Raw genomic sequence first — 16,228 nt, forward strand, 5'->3', positions numbered from 1 at the left:
AGGCACATGTTTCTGCACGGGGTGGAAAGGAATTCTGGCGTGTATACCCCCAACTTAATTATCTTTAATCAAAAATGTAACTAGGTTTATTTGAAATGATTAAATAATGAAAATATATTTTGCTAACTAAAATATAAATGTCAATGTTTGAAGCACTCCACCCCAACAGATTTACCAACACCGAATCCAAGAGGTTAGACTTACTATTACATTTGACAACTAAAATTTGGCTGGAAGTGTGTTTTACAGAATTAAACTGTAGAACAACACAACACAGTCTGCAATATGCTTCATTCTACTTCTTTCACAATAAACATTGACAAGTCCAAAGATTAAATTTACATTTTGTAACTTGTGTTTGTGGCAACTTCTTCAAACTATGGTGGCCCTTGATGCGAATATATAAAAAATTGACCTGGGAAAATAATTCATTTAAACCTTGAAAATCATGAATAAACTGAAGGTTGTTTATGGCTTAGCAAGTCTAATGAATCCAGTTATTTATATTTTTAAGTATTTCTTGTCAGCACTATCCCTAAGAATTTTATTGCGCTCTAACCCACCCCCTTTTAAACTTGCAGCACTCCAGTCACTAAACACCAACCCCAATATTATTCATCAAACCCACTGACAAGGGCGTTGCTGTTGCGGTCTGGCAAACTGACCTCTATTTCACAGAGAACATACGCCAGCTCCCAGACGCTTCGTCACTCTTCCCCTATGGATCATGACCTCGGTAATGAACATCAGGTTATGGTCTCCCAGAACATTATGGACCTCAATTCCTCAGGAAATCTTCCCTCCACAGATTCTAATCTTACAGTGTCTCAGCCACTCCTCCCCCCCCCCCCCCACCTCCCCCCACTCCCCTCCCGCCCACAGCCTGCTTCTATCTCCTGCCCAAAACTCACAAGCTTGATTGCCGTGGTCTTTCATTGTTTCAGCTTGTCTTTGCCTCAGCGAATATAATTTATCCGACCTTGGTATGGTTCTTTTTTCCCTGGCCCATTCCCTTCTCTCTTATATCCTTGACACTTCTGCTGCCCTCTGCCTGATGCGTTAACTCTGTTTCTGTTCCCACAGATGTGGCCTGACCAGCTGAGTATTTCCAAAATGTTATCTATTTTCCCCTATAAGAGTAAATGGCAGCACATTTACTTCAATGTCAAATGTGTTAGATCTGTACAGTGCAACTGTAATAACTTCAAAATGACAATATGTCACTACAATTTGCCAACGTTGGAGAAAAATGTAGTGAGAAACTTCACAGCATGCACTAGTGATTGTACTACCAAAAGCTACACGAGGAGCCCTCTCCTCACTGAAACATACACAGGCCAAACAATAACAAATACAAGTAACCTGTCAGATCCTGTCACTGAATTTAGAGTTTCACTTTGTGTTGTGAACAAAGTTGTCATCTTTTTCTATCCCCATATCAGGGATAGAATTGGGGGAAGGCTATTGATGAAATCATGACCTAAGGGTTGCAAAGTTTGCTTTGTTTTTGCAGATACAATAAAAATGTAAGTATTCTCAATGCCTTTGCACAATGAGGCACAGGAAGTTAGATGCAGATTTTATATTTGACAAATATCCAGGCTCCTCATTGGAAAACTGTTCTGTCTTCTCTCAAATTGGACAGTGACAAACAAAACACGCGCAGATTAAAAGACAGCGGTATCTGTGTCAAAGTAGGTAATTGTCTATTTATTACTACCTGTTCAATTTAGCAAGAGATTTCAAAAAAATAAGCCTAATAATCCATTTTTTCCCCTTTGCCACATTTATAAGAAAAAAAGTATGTTATGATTATAAAACAGTGATCTCCGCTTTACACTCACATTGACCTATTAGCAAAATGGTCAAATGGAAGAAAATATAAAATCCTAAACACCATTTTCTCCATGTGTCTTATTGATAACAAATTCTTACATCATCAGCTGCACATCACCCTATTTGTTAGAAAGTTTGACTACTGTTACCCTATTTGCCTTACATCAACACCCAGTGTTGCAAGACTCATTTTCATGGCCAACTAAATGCCCTCCCAGTAATCTGATAAAACTTCTGATTGAATGGATGAAAAAACTTGTGCAGTTTATTGATGACCAAAGAGTCCACTTCAGGGTGTATCCGACCCTTGCTTCCTGCCAGACACTTATTAAATACAATGTTGAAGCGTAGACAATAGAAGCCTCTCGTGGCATTAAAGTACAAGTTGTACTGGCTTATCCTGGGCGTTAGATTCAGAAAATTCTCCACCAATTGGAGTTCAGGTAATGGCTCCGTTATGAGGCGATCGCCATCCACAATGTGAAACTGTTCAATGGGGAAGTACTTGAGCCACCTCTCCAGGTGTTTTGTATATATACTAGTTCTCACAGCCTTGTATTTTGTGTTCACCTCACAAGTAGTGGGGTCGATTGCAAGCTTTTCAAATTTGTAGTACGTCTTATTCTTTCTTTCCTTCCCCTCCAGCACCTGTGTGTAATCTGATATGGCCCGAGTTGTTGGCTCTCGCACAATGATCAGCAGTTTGATGGAGGAGTTCATCTTGTAGATCCTTTCGGGGACTTCCTCAGTGATGAAGTACGCTGGGCTTTTCTCAATGGTAATCTGGTAAGGGTAGGAAAAGGGCATTTTCTTCCTGTACCATTCGATACCTTTAGCATAGTTTCCATCATTGTCAAAAAAATGGATTTCTTGTGATGCTTTGACCACTGCCGGGTGCAAGTTGAGCATCTCCAGTAGTGCACGAGTTCCACCCTTGCGGACACCAATAATGATGGCCTGTGGAAGCTGTTGCACCATGTTATGCAGTCTGATTTGCTCCTTTGTCGTGTTACCTCTGTGCAAGTCATACGTCAGGCCTCGCTTGTACTGAAGAGCACGAAGCATTATTTGGTCTTGGTCCCCAAACTGACCTTCTAAGGGACATGCGGGCTGGAGTCTGCAATAAAGCAAGCAAAGCCAGTGAGATCAGATTTGCTGTCAATACATATAGTATAAGAAAATAACTGCAGATGCTGGTACAAATCGATTTATTCACAAAATGCTGGAGTAACTCAGCAGGTCAGGCAGCATCTCGGGAGAGAAGGAATGCTGTCAATACATTTGTGTACATAAGTTCATAATTCCCACCCAGTCTTATGCCATTTGGCTCATCGTCTACTCCATCATTCAATCATTGCTGATCTATCTTTCCCTCTCAACCCTATTCTCCCACTTTCTCCTCATAACCCCTTGATCAACCAAGTAATCATCCGGTGATGACATTTGGTTGGTAAAAGGATACACATAAACAAATATATTAATTTTAAAATATTTTATCCCATTCTTACAGTTACTGAAAGCGTATAATTCATCAATCAGCAAAAGCGAAAACCTTCCCTTGATTGAAATTCTCTTTTGATTTTTCCTTATTAAATAGCTGTAACACCAAAAACATAAAACTGTCCAAGAAACACAAATAAAATTCCTTTCAATACTATTTAATAATGTGTACATTTTGTGTAGATGTATATAAAATCATGAGAGGAATAAATTGGGTAGATGCACAGAGTCTCATGCCCTGAGTAGGAGAATCAAGTACCCTGTGGGAATTTTGTGGACTGAATGGCTCGATCATAATCATGTCTTGTCTTTCTGCTGGCTGGTTAGCACACAACAAAAGCTTTTCACTGTACCTCGGTACAGATGACAATAAACTAAACAGAAACTGAGAGCCAGAGGACATAGCTTCAAGGTGAAGGGGGAAAGATTTAATAGGAATCTGAGGAGTAACTTTTTCACACAAAGGGTGGTGGGTGTGTGTGGAAAGAGCTGCCAGAGATAGTTGAGGCAGGGTTTAATAAACAATTTGACAGGTACATGGGCAGGACAGGTTTGGAAGGATATGGGACAAAAGCAGGCAGGTGAGACTAGTGTAGATGGGACATGTTGGTCAGTGTGGCAAGTTGGGCCAAAGGGCCTGTTTCCACATTGTATGAATCTATGACTTTGTTAGAAGCAAAGTCAGACATTGGCAAAATTGTTTATCACTGTGGGTTATGTAGCTAAGAGGTGAAGGAAGAAGACTGGGTGGGGAGAACTTTAAAGGGCTAAAATCAGACGGACTCATCTGTGAACCAGAGGCAGGGAGGAAGCTATTTGATGAGGTGCTTTGATCCTTTACTCCAGTGGAGGGTTATCCAATCTTCTGGACAGTGTCTGCTCCTGGAAGAGTTTGTCCCTGGTTGGTCTGACAGATGAATTGCTGAAGAGAAGGTAAATCATTTCTGATCCTCTTGACTCAGAAGCAGTGGAGTGAAAAATCTTATCTTTATGGAAAGTTTCCCTCTACTCAGTTCAGTTGCTTGGTTTTGTAAACCGTGGGAAATCGGAGGCAATCCATAACTAAAGCGATAAAACAAATTAAATCAAAGGGCCACCAACTTCTTTCAAATATTAATTTGCAATTCATCTCTTCGGATGAATGAGTCGCCTGTATCTTGCCTCTCGATAATAGAAACTAGAAATTGACAAGTTCCAAAATGCTTGCTGACACGTTGTCAATTTCCCCTCACGCTCGATTGAATGTTAATATTCCCAGTGTTATTTCCAATATCAAACTAGAAAATATTTGAAATACTTAGGCAATCTGGCAGCATCTGTAGAAGGAGAAACGCTGTAAACATTTCAGATTGATGGCATTTCATCAGGGCTCTACATACGACACTGTAGTGATTGAAGCTCCCAGTGGTGCTGGCTTGCCTGCCGCGGATCCGGAGGAGCCGCTTGGAGTGGGTCTGAGGCTCATCTCCTGCCCACCCTGAAGACCGGGAATTGGAGACAAAGGGCCAGTACGAGGGAGAAGGTCTCCCGTCGAGCCGACCCAACAGCAGGCCTGGCTCGCCCACCGTGGAACAACGAACAATGCCCAGAGCGGAAAGCCACAGAGCCTGGCCCCTGCTCATCCCCGTGGGCCAATTGTGGGCCCCATATCTGAGGAAGGATGTGCTGACTCCGGAGAGCGTCCAGAGGAGGTTCACAAGAATGATCCCAGGAATTAGTAGGTTAATCTATATTGTGCATTTGTCGGCACTGGGCCTGTACTCGCTGGAGTTTAGAAGAATGAGGGGGGACCTAATTGAAACATACAGAATAGTGAAAGGCTTGGATAGAGTGGATGCGGAGAGGATATTTTCATTAGTGGGAGAGTCTGGGACTAGAGGTCATAGCCTCAGAATTACAGGATGTTCTTTTCGGAAGGAAATAACGAGAAATTTCTTCAGTCAGAGAGTGGTGAATCTGTGGAATTCTTTGCCACAAAAGGCTGTGGAGGCAAAGTCAGTGGATATTTTTAAGGCAGAGATAATTAGATTCTTGATTAGTACGGGTGTCAGAGGTTATGGGGAAAAGGCAGGAGAATGGGGTTCGGAGGGAGAGATAGATCAGGCATGATTGAATGGCGGAGTGGACTTGATGAGCTAAATGGCCTAATTCTACTCCTATCACATGACCTTATGACCGGGAAGCAGAAAGGAGGTGGAGGGGTCGGTGATGGCGGTGGACGCTGGACAAAGGATTCGGTAAGAAAAACCGAGGAGTCTTATCTTCTGTGCCCTCAAGGCTGGCTGCGGGTTGCGCCCCCAGGGAACAAGTGCTGAAGAGGGCCACGAAAGGAGAGGGACGATGGGTCACGGGATGACCGGAATGGAGGCGATAGATGCAAAGGGCCTTTGTGGCCATCAGTAGCTGGGATTGTAAATTGGGACAAAAATGGTGCCTCTTGCATCTAGACTCAGTGGGCTGTTCTGTACATTCTGTGTTAACCGGGGGATGGTGCTTTTGCATGGAAATAATCTTGCTGAGCTGCATGCAAAAAATGTATTTCACTGTACCTTGGCAAATAAACCGTTGAACCATGGAACCATTGAAGTCATCCATTTCAATGGAAGTGAATTTTATAAGCAGACTACAACCCACGTACACTACCATATCAATCATCTAGCACATGTGTCTGAAGACAAATTTCTGCCTTTATCTGTTCACTGAAGATCATGTCATCTTCATGCCTGCATGGTAAGCTAACAAAATGGGTTACTTACCTTTTGATTATTGCTGGAAATGGGTAGAAATTCACTTCCCAACAATACCTGAGATCACTGTGAGTTTGATCTGGAATTTCCAGTAATTTATTAACCCCCCCCCCCTTCACCCCCCCCCCCCTCTCCATCGTCATACATGGCCTTGCACCCTTTACTCCACTCCCCCTCCCCCTCCCCCTCCCCCTCCCCCTCCCCTCCCCCTCCCCCTCCCCCTCCCCCTCCCCCTCCCCCTCCCCTTCCACCTACATTCCTTCTTCTAACTTCATAATTGGCAGCTCTTCTATCCTTTTGTCACACACCTTCTGTCTTTCTATATCAGGTCTTTGTCTAACCGTATGCCTCTCAAATACCTTCCTCACCTGCGTTGGCTTATTATCTGCCAGGCTTTGTCCTGCACCTCCTCTCTTCCAGCTTTTGTCCCTCCCATAATGTCTGAAGAAGGGGGGCGCAACCTAAAACGATGCCTATCCAAGTTCTCCTGAGATGCTTCTTGACCTGCTGAGCTACTGCAGTGCTCTGTATCTTCTTATTAAAATTACAGTCTGTCCAGGGACTCGGTGTCCAAACAAAAGCTCATGCCGGGGCACTGCAAGTCTTTCAAGTCAAGGCTCCAATTTGTGTGTGCACATGTGCCAGTTGAAGCTTGTGGACAATGGTGTGAAACGTATCAGGGTGAAAATACTTGAAAATCTCTCATGTATGCTTATCTGTGAGTGAAAAGTATCCCAACCGTCTTACTGTCAGGATGATCGTCCATCTGGGTCACGCAACCTTGAGGGAAAATATGTATATCATGTGTCAGGATAAGCACGTTATTTTCACACTGGAATGCCAGCAGCTTTGCAAAAATAATAGCTCCTACAGACCGTTCACTTCAACCAAAATGAATGATATGCAGAATTCAAACAGAAGTGATGGCCAAGATAATATAGAGAAAATGGACTGTCTAATATATAATACTCTTGTAGTAAATTATTTATTTTCAAATTTCCAGAAGCTGGCGAGCATGCATACTTAATAATATTTTAATATTAATTTTAATTTAATACCAGTAGTTTTGATATGAATTTTCTGAAAATAGAGTAATTTGCAACATAAATGGAGCAGAATGTTTTTACTGATCTGCATATTAACATTCAGCCCATGCTTGTTTCTCTGCCAGTTCTGCAAATGAGGATTACTTATGTATCAATTGAACTTCAAAGGGCAAACAGAAGTATTTCAACTTTAAGATCATGTCAGCACTATCATTTCTTAGCGGTTATCCCCCAGTACCTGTAAACAAGGAATATAAGGTCATAGAAAAGTGGAGTCTGAAATCAATGTAATAAAGAATTGGCACAGAATATTGACTTATTGACTGAGGCAGTTAAATGCATTTTTGCATGGTCACTACTTCATCTGTGTATGTATCCATAAAACACAGAGTGCTGATTTTAACTCACTACAATTAACATAAACAGCAACGGTCACTTAATGCCCCATTTGTACCGCTAATTCAGCTTCCATCATCCTGACTTCTGGTCTGAGTGACTACCCATTTCAGATGAAAAGCTACCTCTGATATGTGCATCATGACTCTCCAGCACTTTCCCACTGTGAACAGTTGGAACGTGCACCACACACAGTTTGCTCATTTCAGCAGGGTTGAGCTGCCCAACCAGCAGTTGTTGGAGGGACCACTAGAGGCTCGGTGTTTTCTTTTTTGGCGGGGGCTAGAGGAGCAGGGGGTCTCTCTGGGCTTCAGTGAAACAAAATGGCTGGCTGCTTTCTGGTTGAAATTTTCACCCAGGGTTTCATTTCCTGTCCCAGGATGGGGATTGATCAATCACCCTACCCAAACTAGCAAACTATAGCTGACCAAGCATTTTGCTTTTATAGCTTGCTAATGAGATTCAGGTCTCCAAGTGGGTAGGATTTCAAGCTGCCAGGGACTGGTGCATCTCTTCCATTACCTGTCCACTATCTCCCTAACGTTCAAACCACTTCTCATATATTTCAAAGGGTTGCCAGTGCTTTGCAACCTGGAGATAAATAGCTGACTTTGGGCAGAAATGTTGTAATTAGTCTGATGAGGCAAGTAAACCGTGACCAAGGGCAAATGCCTCAAGCTTGAAAATTAGCTGTCAGGTAAATAGGTAGCTTATTGAGGATAACAAAAGATACATAGACACCCAACAACCATGAGGAAACATATTCAATGCTGAAATAATCACTCAAAATGAATAGTGTAAGAAAATAACTGCAGATGCTGGTACAAATCGAAGGTATTTATTCACAAAATGCTGGAGTAACTCAGCAGGTCAGGCAGCATCTCAGGAGAGAAGGAATGGGTGACGTTTTGGGTCGAGACCGTTCTTAAATGAATGTTAACTTTGAAAAATATTAATCATATTCTGAATTTATCCAACTGCATTCAAGTATCCAGATACTGGGCATTCCTCCTTTTATTTTCAGCAATTGTTTGGAAATACTAGAAGTTAAAAAGATTGAGGAAATCCTGCGGTTAACACGGAAGCTGAAGGATTGTCAAACAAGAATGTTAATATAGAAAATTTTCAGCTCATTAAATCTGAATTTAAATATCAGAGGAAATACTGTGCCTTCTGAGAAGAAAGGCTTCCTGCAGATATCTGAATAACTGAGTGGACGTAGGCTTATAACTAAATCGCTGCAGTTCTGTGGACTGCTAATGTTTTGATGTTGACTTAATGAACAACGTTGCATAAATATACAGGTATTAAGGTGCCTCTTTCTTCTGTCTGAACCAATATATTTGCTGCACAAATCCAGATGCCTCTTTGCCTAATTCCTGCCAATGAATTAAAATTTTACTTTCAACTTTATTTTGTGTTAGAAACAGAGTTGGGGGAAACCATTAGTCCCAAAAGCTCCTTGCCACACCATTTGTGCTTATAACTGCCTCTTTAGATTTAGGTTTAGGTTTAGGTTTACTATTGTAACATGTACCGTGGTACAGTGCGAAGCTTTGCTTTGCTTACTAACCAATCAGATCAGATAATACTATCTTTTAATATAATTTAGCCAAATTCAAGTACAATATATAGAACAAATGGAAAGAGACAGAGGGCAGGATACAGTTCTCAGCATCATTACTCACGTGTTCCACCACCAGTTCCTCTTTTGTTGCTTGAATAAAATAGGACCGGTATTTTCACAAGTTATAGGAGTAGAATTAGGCCATTCGGCCCATCGAGTCTACTCCGCCATTCAATCATGGCTGACCTCTGCCTCTTAATCCCATTTTCCTGCCTTTTCCCCATAACCCTTGACATCCGTTCTAATCAAGAATTTACCTATCTCTGCCTTGAAAATATCCACTGACATGGCCTCCACAGAACCTCTGTGGCAATGAGTTCCACAGATTAACTACCCTCTGACTAAAGAAGTTCCTCCTCACCCCCTTTCTAAAAGAGCGCCCTTTAATTCTGAGGCTCTGACTTCTGATCATAGACCATGGAAACATCCTATCCACATCCACTCTATCTATGCCTTTCAGCATAAGATTTGTGAACAGTCTCTAGCTTAAACTGTCCTGTTGTATCTTTGTTGTGCTAGTAACCACTTAGCATTATTGGTTGTTTCTTTGTCTCAGTTGCGTGTAATCTGATAAAATACCGATAGCTTTTTCATTTTACTCTTCGGTATTTTGAGATCATTAAAACTCAAGAGATAACCAGTAGTATTTAACATGGTCTACAAAGTCCATCTTTTAACCCGTCTTTTAATAGAACGATAACTATTTATCTCCATTTATCCATTCGATTTAGTTTTTCATTGAATTATTTATTATCCAAAATATATTCTAAAGGACTGAATATCCAGTGCCAACCAGGTAGAAAATTCCAAAAATGTATAACTTGGAAACTTCCACATCTCAGCAACAAATGGATAGCTCCTTATCCCATGCTATGTACCATCTAATATCTGATTTCCAGCTGAAGAATCAAGTGCTTAATGAAATGAAAACTCCTAGATTCATTTAAATTTTAACGTTGCAACCTCTCACTGTAAATAGTTGTGTTGATTCTTTCTTCAATGTACAGCACATGTCTGAATTAAATTGCATCTTACACAGTTGACCCACAAATATTCCTTGTTGAACTCATATTCAAATTTTAAGTTCAATGCAAAATAATCAAAGTTGCAGATGGTATTATCTAGTTTGATTTATTCTGCAACTTTGAACACTTGGTTTTGAAGTTCTGAATGCATCCCATTGATGTAACAGGGAAATAGTAATGAACCACCCCCCCCCCCCCTCCCCCTCCCCCTCCCCTGCCTCATCCAAAAGTTCTGTCGGTCTCCGCCCAATACTTATAGTCCACCAATATTCCACTTTAAATAATTATATATTATTTGTTATCTTTTAGTTGTATTTTTCCTGTTCCCAAATTATCAACTTTATTAACCGGCTCTGAAATGTGTCAAATCCTGACATCAGGATTAATGTTAAAATTATGGACTCAAAGATTCAGAGCAGTTACAGAAGTAGGACCTTTTCCTTTTCAATCTACATGGCTGCTATTTATCATTTTTTGCCTTGGCAGTGGTGACATTTCAAAGATTTTTCATTGGCTGTTTGTGATGTTTCAAGGTTGTGAACAGTGCTGTATAAACACATCATTTTTTTCCTCAAGTTTAGTCGTTAATCAATTCCAGTGTTTAACTTGGAATGGAAGCATGATGGCATTGTCACTAGTACTTACGTGGAATCTTTAATGCAGCAGGATGGATGGATTTGTCACTATGTGTTTTGAAATCCATTTTCAATAAGTGCTTTGTTGTCATTCCACCAGAAAATACTGATTAAAAAAAAAGGGAGACACAAGAGGCTGCAGATGCTGGAATCTCGAGTACAAAACAAACTACTGGAGGAGCTCAGCGGGCAGACAGCATTTGTGGAGGAAGCAGTTTGCGTGGGGCCCCTTCTTCCTGCTCATTGGTTCGAGGGGAGAGAACTGGTGGAAAGAGGTGAAGGGGTGAGGCATGACTTGAAAGTGATAGGTGGATCCAAATAGGGAGGATCTGATAATAATAGAGGGGAAGATAAAGGTGGAGATAGTAAACCAGACTGATAAGCAGAGAAGACAAAAGGTGGAGCCTCATTAAAATGTGAATGTGGAGAGCGAAATGTGGAACCAGATGGAGGAATGGTGGGTGGATAGGAATGGGGGAAAGAGGTGGGAAGAGAATTAGTGGATGTGGAGTAGGGAGTGTTAGTAGATGACAATAGACAATAGACAATAGGTGCAGGAGTAGGCCATTCAGCCCTTCGAGCCAGCACCGCCATTCAATGCGATCATGGCTGATCACTCTCAATCAGTACCCCGTTCCTGCCTTCTCCCCATACCCCCTCACTCCGCTATCCTTAAGAGCTCTATCCAGCTCTCTCTTGAAAGCATCCAATGAACTGGCCTCCACTGCCTTCTGAGGCAGAGAATTCCACACCTTCACCACTCTCTGACTGAAAAAGTTCTTCCTCATCTCCGTTCTAAATGGCCTACCCCTTATTCTTAAACTGTGGCCCCTTGTTCTGGACTCCCCCAACATTGGGAACATGTTTCCTGCCTCTAATGTGTCCAATCCCCTAATTATCTTATGTGTTTCAATAAGATCCCCCCTCATCCTTCTAAATTCCAGTGTATACAAGCCCAATCGCTCCAGCCTTTCAACATACGACAGTCCCGCCATTCCGGGAATTAACCTAGTGAACCTACGCTGCACGCCCTCCATAGCAAGAATATCCTTCCTCAAATTTGGAGACCAAAACTGCACACAGTACTCCAGGTGCGGTCTCACCAGGGCCCGGTACAACTGTAGAAGGACCTCTTTGCTCCTATACTCAACTCCTCTTGTTACGAAGGCCAACATTCCATTGGCTTTCGTCACTGCCTGCTGTACCTGCATGCTTCCTTTCATTGACTGATGCACTAGGACACCCAGATCTCGTTGAACTCCCCCTCCTCCTAACTTGACACCATTCAGATAATAATCTGCCTTTCTATTCTTACTTCCAAAGTGAATAACCTCACACTTATCTACATTAAACTGCATCTGCCATGTATCCGCCCACTCACACAACCTGTCCAAGTCACCCTGCAGCCTTATTGCATCTTCCTCACAATTCACACTACCCCCCAGCTTAGTATCATCTGAGAGGTTGAAAAGGTGGAGGAAGAAGGAAGAAACTGGGTGATGAGGTAGGGGTTGTGGATAAAATGTGTGTATGGAGGGGTGGGAAACGCAGGTCAGATGAGAAGTGGGGAGATGGGGAAGGGTATCTGAAATTGGAGAATTCGAATGACCATGTTGTTGGGTTGTGGGTTATCCAAGCAGAATAACAGGCTCGGTTCTTGCAGTTTGTCTATGACCTCAGTCTGGCAGCAGAGGAAGCCAAGGACAGACTAGTATGGAAATGGGAGGAGGACATTAAGTAACCGAGAACTCCAGCTGGCACTGGCAGACAAAGCACGTGTTCAGTGAAGCTATTGTCTAGTCTATGCCTGGTCCCACCAGTAATTTAATACAGAGAAATGGGAGATGTTGCATTTTAGGAAATCTAACATGGGCAGGATCTACACAGAGAATAGTAGGGCTCTGGGGAGTGTTGTAGAGCAGAGGGATCTAGGAGTACAGGTGCATGGTTCCTTGAAGGTCGTGTCGCAGGTAGATGAGGTGGTCAAAAAGGCTTTGGCAACATTGGCCTTCATCAGTCAGAATATTGAGCATAGTTGGGAGGTCATGTTGCAGTTGTATAAGGCATTGGTGAGACCACATTTAGAGTATTGTGCTGGAAAGGGTACCCAGACGATTTATGAGAATGTTGCCAGGACTGAGGGTCTGAGCTATAGGGGGAGGTTGAGTAGGCTGGGACTTTATTCCTTGGAGCGCAGGAAGATGATGGGTGATCTTAAATAGGTGTATAAAATAAGGAGAGGAATAGATTGGGTAAATGCATAGTCTCTTGCCCAGAGATGGTGAATCGAGGACCAGAGGACATAGGTTTAAGGTGAAGGGGAAAAGATTTAATAGGAATCTGAGAGGTAACTTTTTCACACAAAGGGTGGTGAGTGTAAATGAGAATCTATGCTATTAGCTGATATAGTCAATTAGAGATATTATATTTTGTTGTAGTAGAGATGGTTTCTTTTGTTGTTTTAGCTAATATAAAATGAATGCTTATTTTAGTGGAAAGCAGTAAGATGGATGCTTGTGGCAGAAATGTTATCCTTGGGAACAGAATGTGTTTGTCCCTTTACGAATGATAAGGAGTGTACAGAAGAGATGGGGCTATTGTCCTCTCCCACTACTCTGTCTGACTGCGAGTGCTGTGTATTGAAACAGTAAAGCAAGGTCATGCAGCTACGAGATTGCTCGTCTATAGAAATAAGAAAGTTTCTTTCTTAGTAACAACTCCTTATTTGGGTGCGTGTGAAAGTAGGAAAAGTTTTGAATCCACTCTAGGTAAATTGATGCGTTTCTCTAAAAACATGTGACTTATATTAATGGTTTGGTTTCTGAGCATGTGACCTGTATCAATGATTTTGTCTTCTCTGTAACCATGGGAATTGTATTAGATGTGTAATTGGTCCTTGATTTCTTTTTGTCACACCTCTCTTTTTCTGTATAAAAAAGTAAACAATGGTGGAGACGTTGTTCTTCTTCCCCTCCCCTGAGTTGAGGCCTCTTCAGACACTAGTGTTGTGTCTGGAGATCTTCTCGGGAACAACCCCATGGTGGAATAAATCTGATGTGCTAATCCAGTATCACGTGTGATTATTCAGACTGAAGGTAAAGAATTTGATTTAACATATGGAACAATCTGCCAGAGGAGGTAGTTGAGGCTGGGACCATCCCAACATTTAAGAAACAGTTAGACAGGTATATGGATAGGACAGGTTTGGAGGAATATGGACCAAACGCAGGCTGGTGGGACTAGTGTAGCTGGGGCATGTTGGCCGGTGTGGGCAAGTTGGGCCAGAGGGCCTGTTTCCACACTGTATCACTCTATGACTCTTTGACTCTAATAATGATTGATGAATCTCCTTCCTAGTCTTTGACAATGTTGAACTAACTGCTACCTCTCTTTTGGGATTCATATATTTTGAGTCCTTGTAGACATATAATACTTACATCCCTTTTATATAAAAAAGTAATTGATTTTACCCAGACTATTTTGTGTACAGGAGATTCCAGCATCTGCAGCCTCTTGTGCAAGGATACACATTCATGTCTTCTCCTGTGTGTACTTGGAAGGACTAATCAATCAGTATATTTGTGATGTGGTTCATGATCCTGAGCCAGTTTGCTTGTCTACAGCACCAAATCATTAAACCAAATCATTCATATTATTTTCCAACAGTGATCATAGGACTACAAACAGGGCCTTGCAACATGCCATTTATTTTTACTCTTCCATAGTACCTTAATATTACCTAATACTCGGTAAAGGTTCAATTCAATCCTTGTATCTATTTTTTTTAATGCAGTCATAAAATCATAGTCATACAGCATGGAAACAGGCCCTTTGGCCCAATTTTCCTATGCCGACCAAGATGCCCCATCCTCACTAGTCCCATCTTCCTGTCCAATTGTTTTTTAAATGTTATAATAACTGCCTCAACTACCTCCTCCAGCAACTTAGACACAAAATGCTGGTGTAACTCAGCGGGACAGACAGCATTTCTGGAGAGGAGGAATGGGTGATGTTTCGGGTCAAGACCCTTCTTCAGACTGATGTCAGGGGAGGGGACAGAGATAGAATGTAGTCAGAGACAGTAAGACTGGTGGGAGAACTGGGAAGGGGAAGGGGATGGAGAGAGAGGGAAAGCAAGGGTTATTTGAAGTTAGAGAAGTCAACGTTCATACCGCTGGGGCGTAAGCTACCCAAGCGAAATATGAGGTGCTGTTCTTCCAATTTGCGCTGGGCCTCACTCTGACAAGGGAGGAGCCCCAGGAAAGAAAGGTCAGATTGGGAATGGGGGGGTGAGTTAAAGTGCTGAGCAACTGGGAGATCAGGTACGTTAAGGCAAACTGAAACTATCGCTGAGCCTGCGCTTGGTCTCGCCGATGTAGAGAAGTTGACACCTGGAACAGCGGATACAGTAGATGAGGTTGGATGAGGTGCTAGTGAGGCTCTGCCTCACCGGGAAAGACTGTTTTGGTCCTTGGTTGGAATCGAGCAGGGAGGTAAAGGGACAAGTGTTGCATCTCCTGCAATTGCATGGGAAAGTACCTGGGGAGGGGGTGGTTTGGGAGGGAAGGGACGAGTTGACCAGGAAGTTGTGGAGAGAACGGTCTCGGCGGAAAGCAGAAAGGGGTGGAGATGGGAAGATGTGGCCAGTAGTGGGATCCCGTTGGAGGTGGCAAAAGTGTTGGAGGATTATGTGCTGTATGCGACAGCTGATGGAGCGGAAGGTGAGGACAAGGGAGACTCTGTCCTTGTGAGTGGGGGGAGGGGGAGCAAGAGCGGAGCTGCGGGATATTGAGGAGACCCTAGTGAGAGCCACATCTGTTACGGAAGAGGGGAACCCCTATTTCCTAAAGAATGAGGACATCTACTATGATCTAGTGTGGAAAACCTCATCCTGGGCGCAGATGCGGTGTAGACGGAGGAATTGGGAGTAGGCGATAGAGTCTTTAAAGGAAGCAAGGTGGGAAGAAGTGTAGTCTAGATAGCTATGGGAATCAGTAGGTTTGTAGCAGATGTCGGTCAATAGTTTGTCTCCTGTCATGGAGACGGTGAGATCCAGAAACGGTAGGGAGATGTCGGAGATGGTCCAAGTGAATTTGAGCGCAGGATGGAAATTAGTCATGAAGTTGATGAAGCCAGTGAGTTCTGCATGGATGCAGGAGGCAGCACCGATGCAGTCATCAATGTAGTGGAGGTAGAGTTCGGGGATAGGGCTTGTGTACTCCTGGAACAGTGATTGTTCGACGTACCCTACAAAGAGGCAGGCATTGCTGGGGCCCATACATGCCCATAGCCACGCCTTTGATTTGGAGGAAGTGGGAGGAGACGAAAGAGAGGTTGTTGAGGGTAAGGACCAGCTCTGCTAGGCAGAAGAGAGTGTTAGTAGATGGAAATTGGCTGGTTCTGCGGTCGAGGAAAA

At 42.7% G+C, this 16,228-nt stretch overlaps 1 protein-coding gene across 5 annotated transcripts in view; it reads right to left on the bottom strand.

The window, feature by feature from the left end:
• Window positions 1–880: 880 nt before the first annotated feature.
• LOC144593677 (heparan sulfate glucosamine 3-O-sulfotransferase 5) overlaps window positions 881–16,228 on the bottom strand; it is a 235,454-nt gene continuing 220,106 nt past the window's right edge. For all 5 annotated transcript variants that reach the window (XM_078399618.1, XM_078399617.1, XM_078399620.1 and 2 more), the window contains exon 3: window positions 881–2,953. In XM_078399618.1, coding sequence (XP_078255744.1) covers window positions 2,029–2,953 — 925 coding nt within the window. In that variant the 3' untranslated portion in view covers window positions 881–2,028. The remainder of the gene's footprint in view (window positions 2,954–16,228) is intronic.

Source organism: Rhinoraja longicauda, chromosome 5 (genome assembly GCF_053455715.1).
Source record: "Rhinoraja longicauda isolate Sanriku21f chromosome 5, sRhiLon1.1, whole genome shotgun sequence".
NCBI lineage: Eukaryota > Metazoa > Chordata > Chondrichthyes > Rajiformes > Arhynchobatidae > Rhinoraja > Rhinoraja longicauda.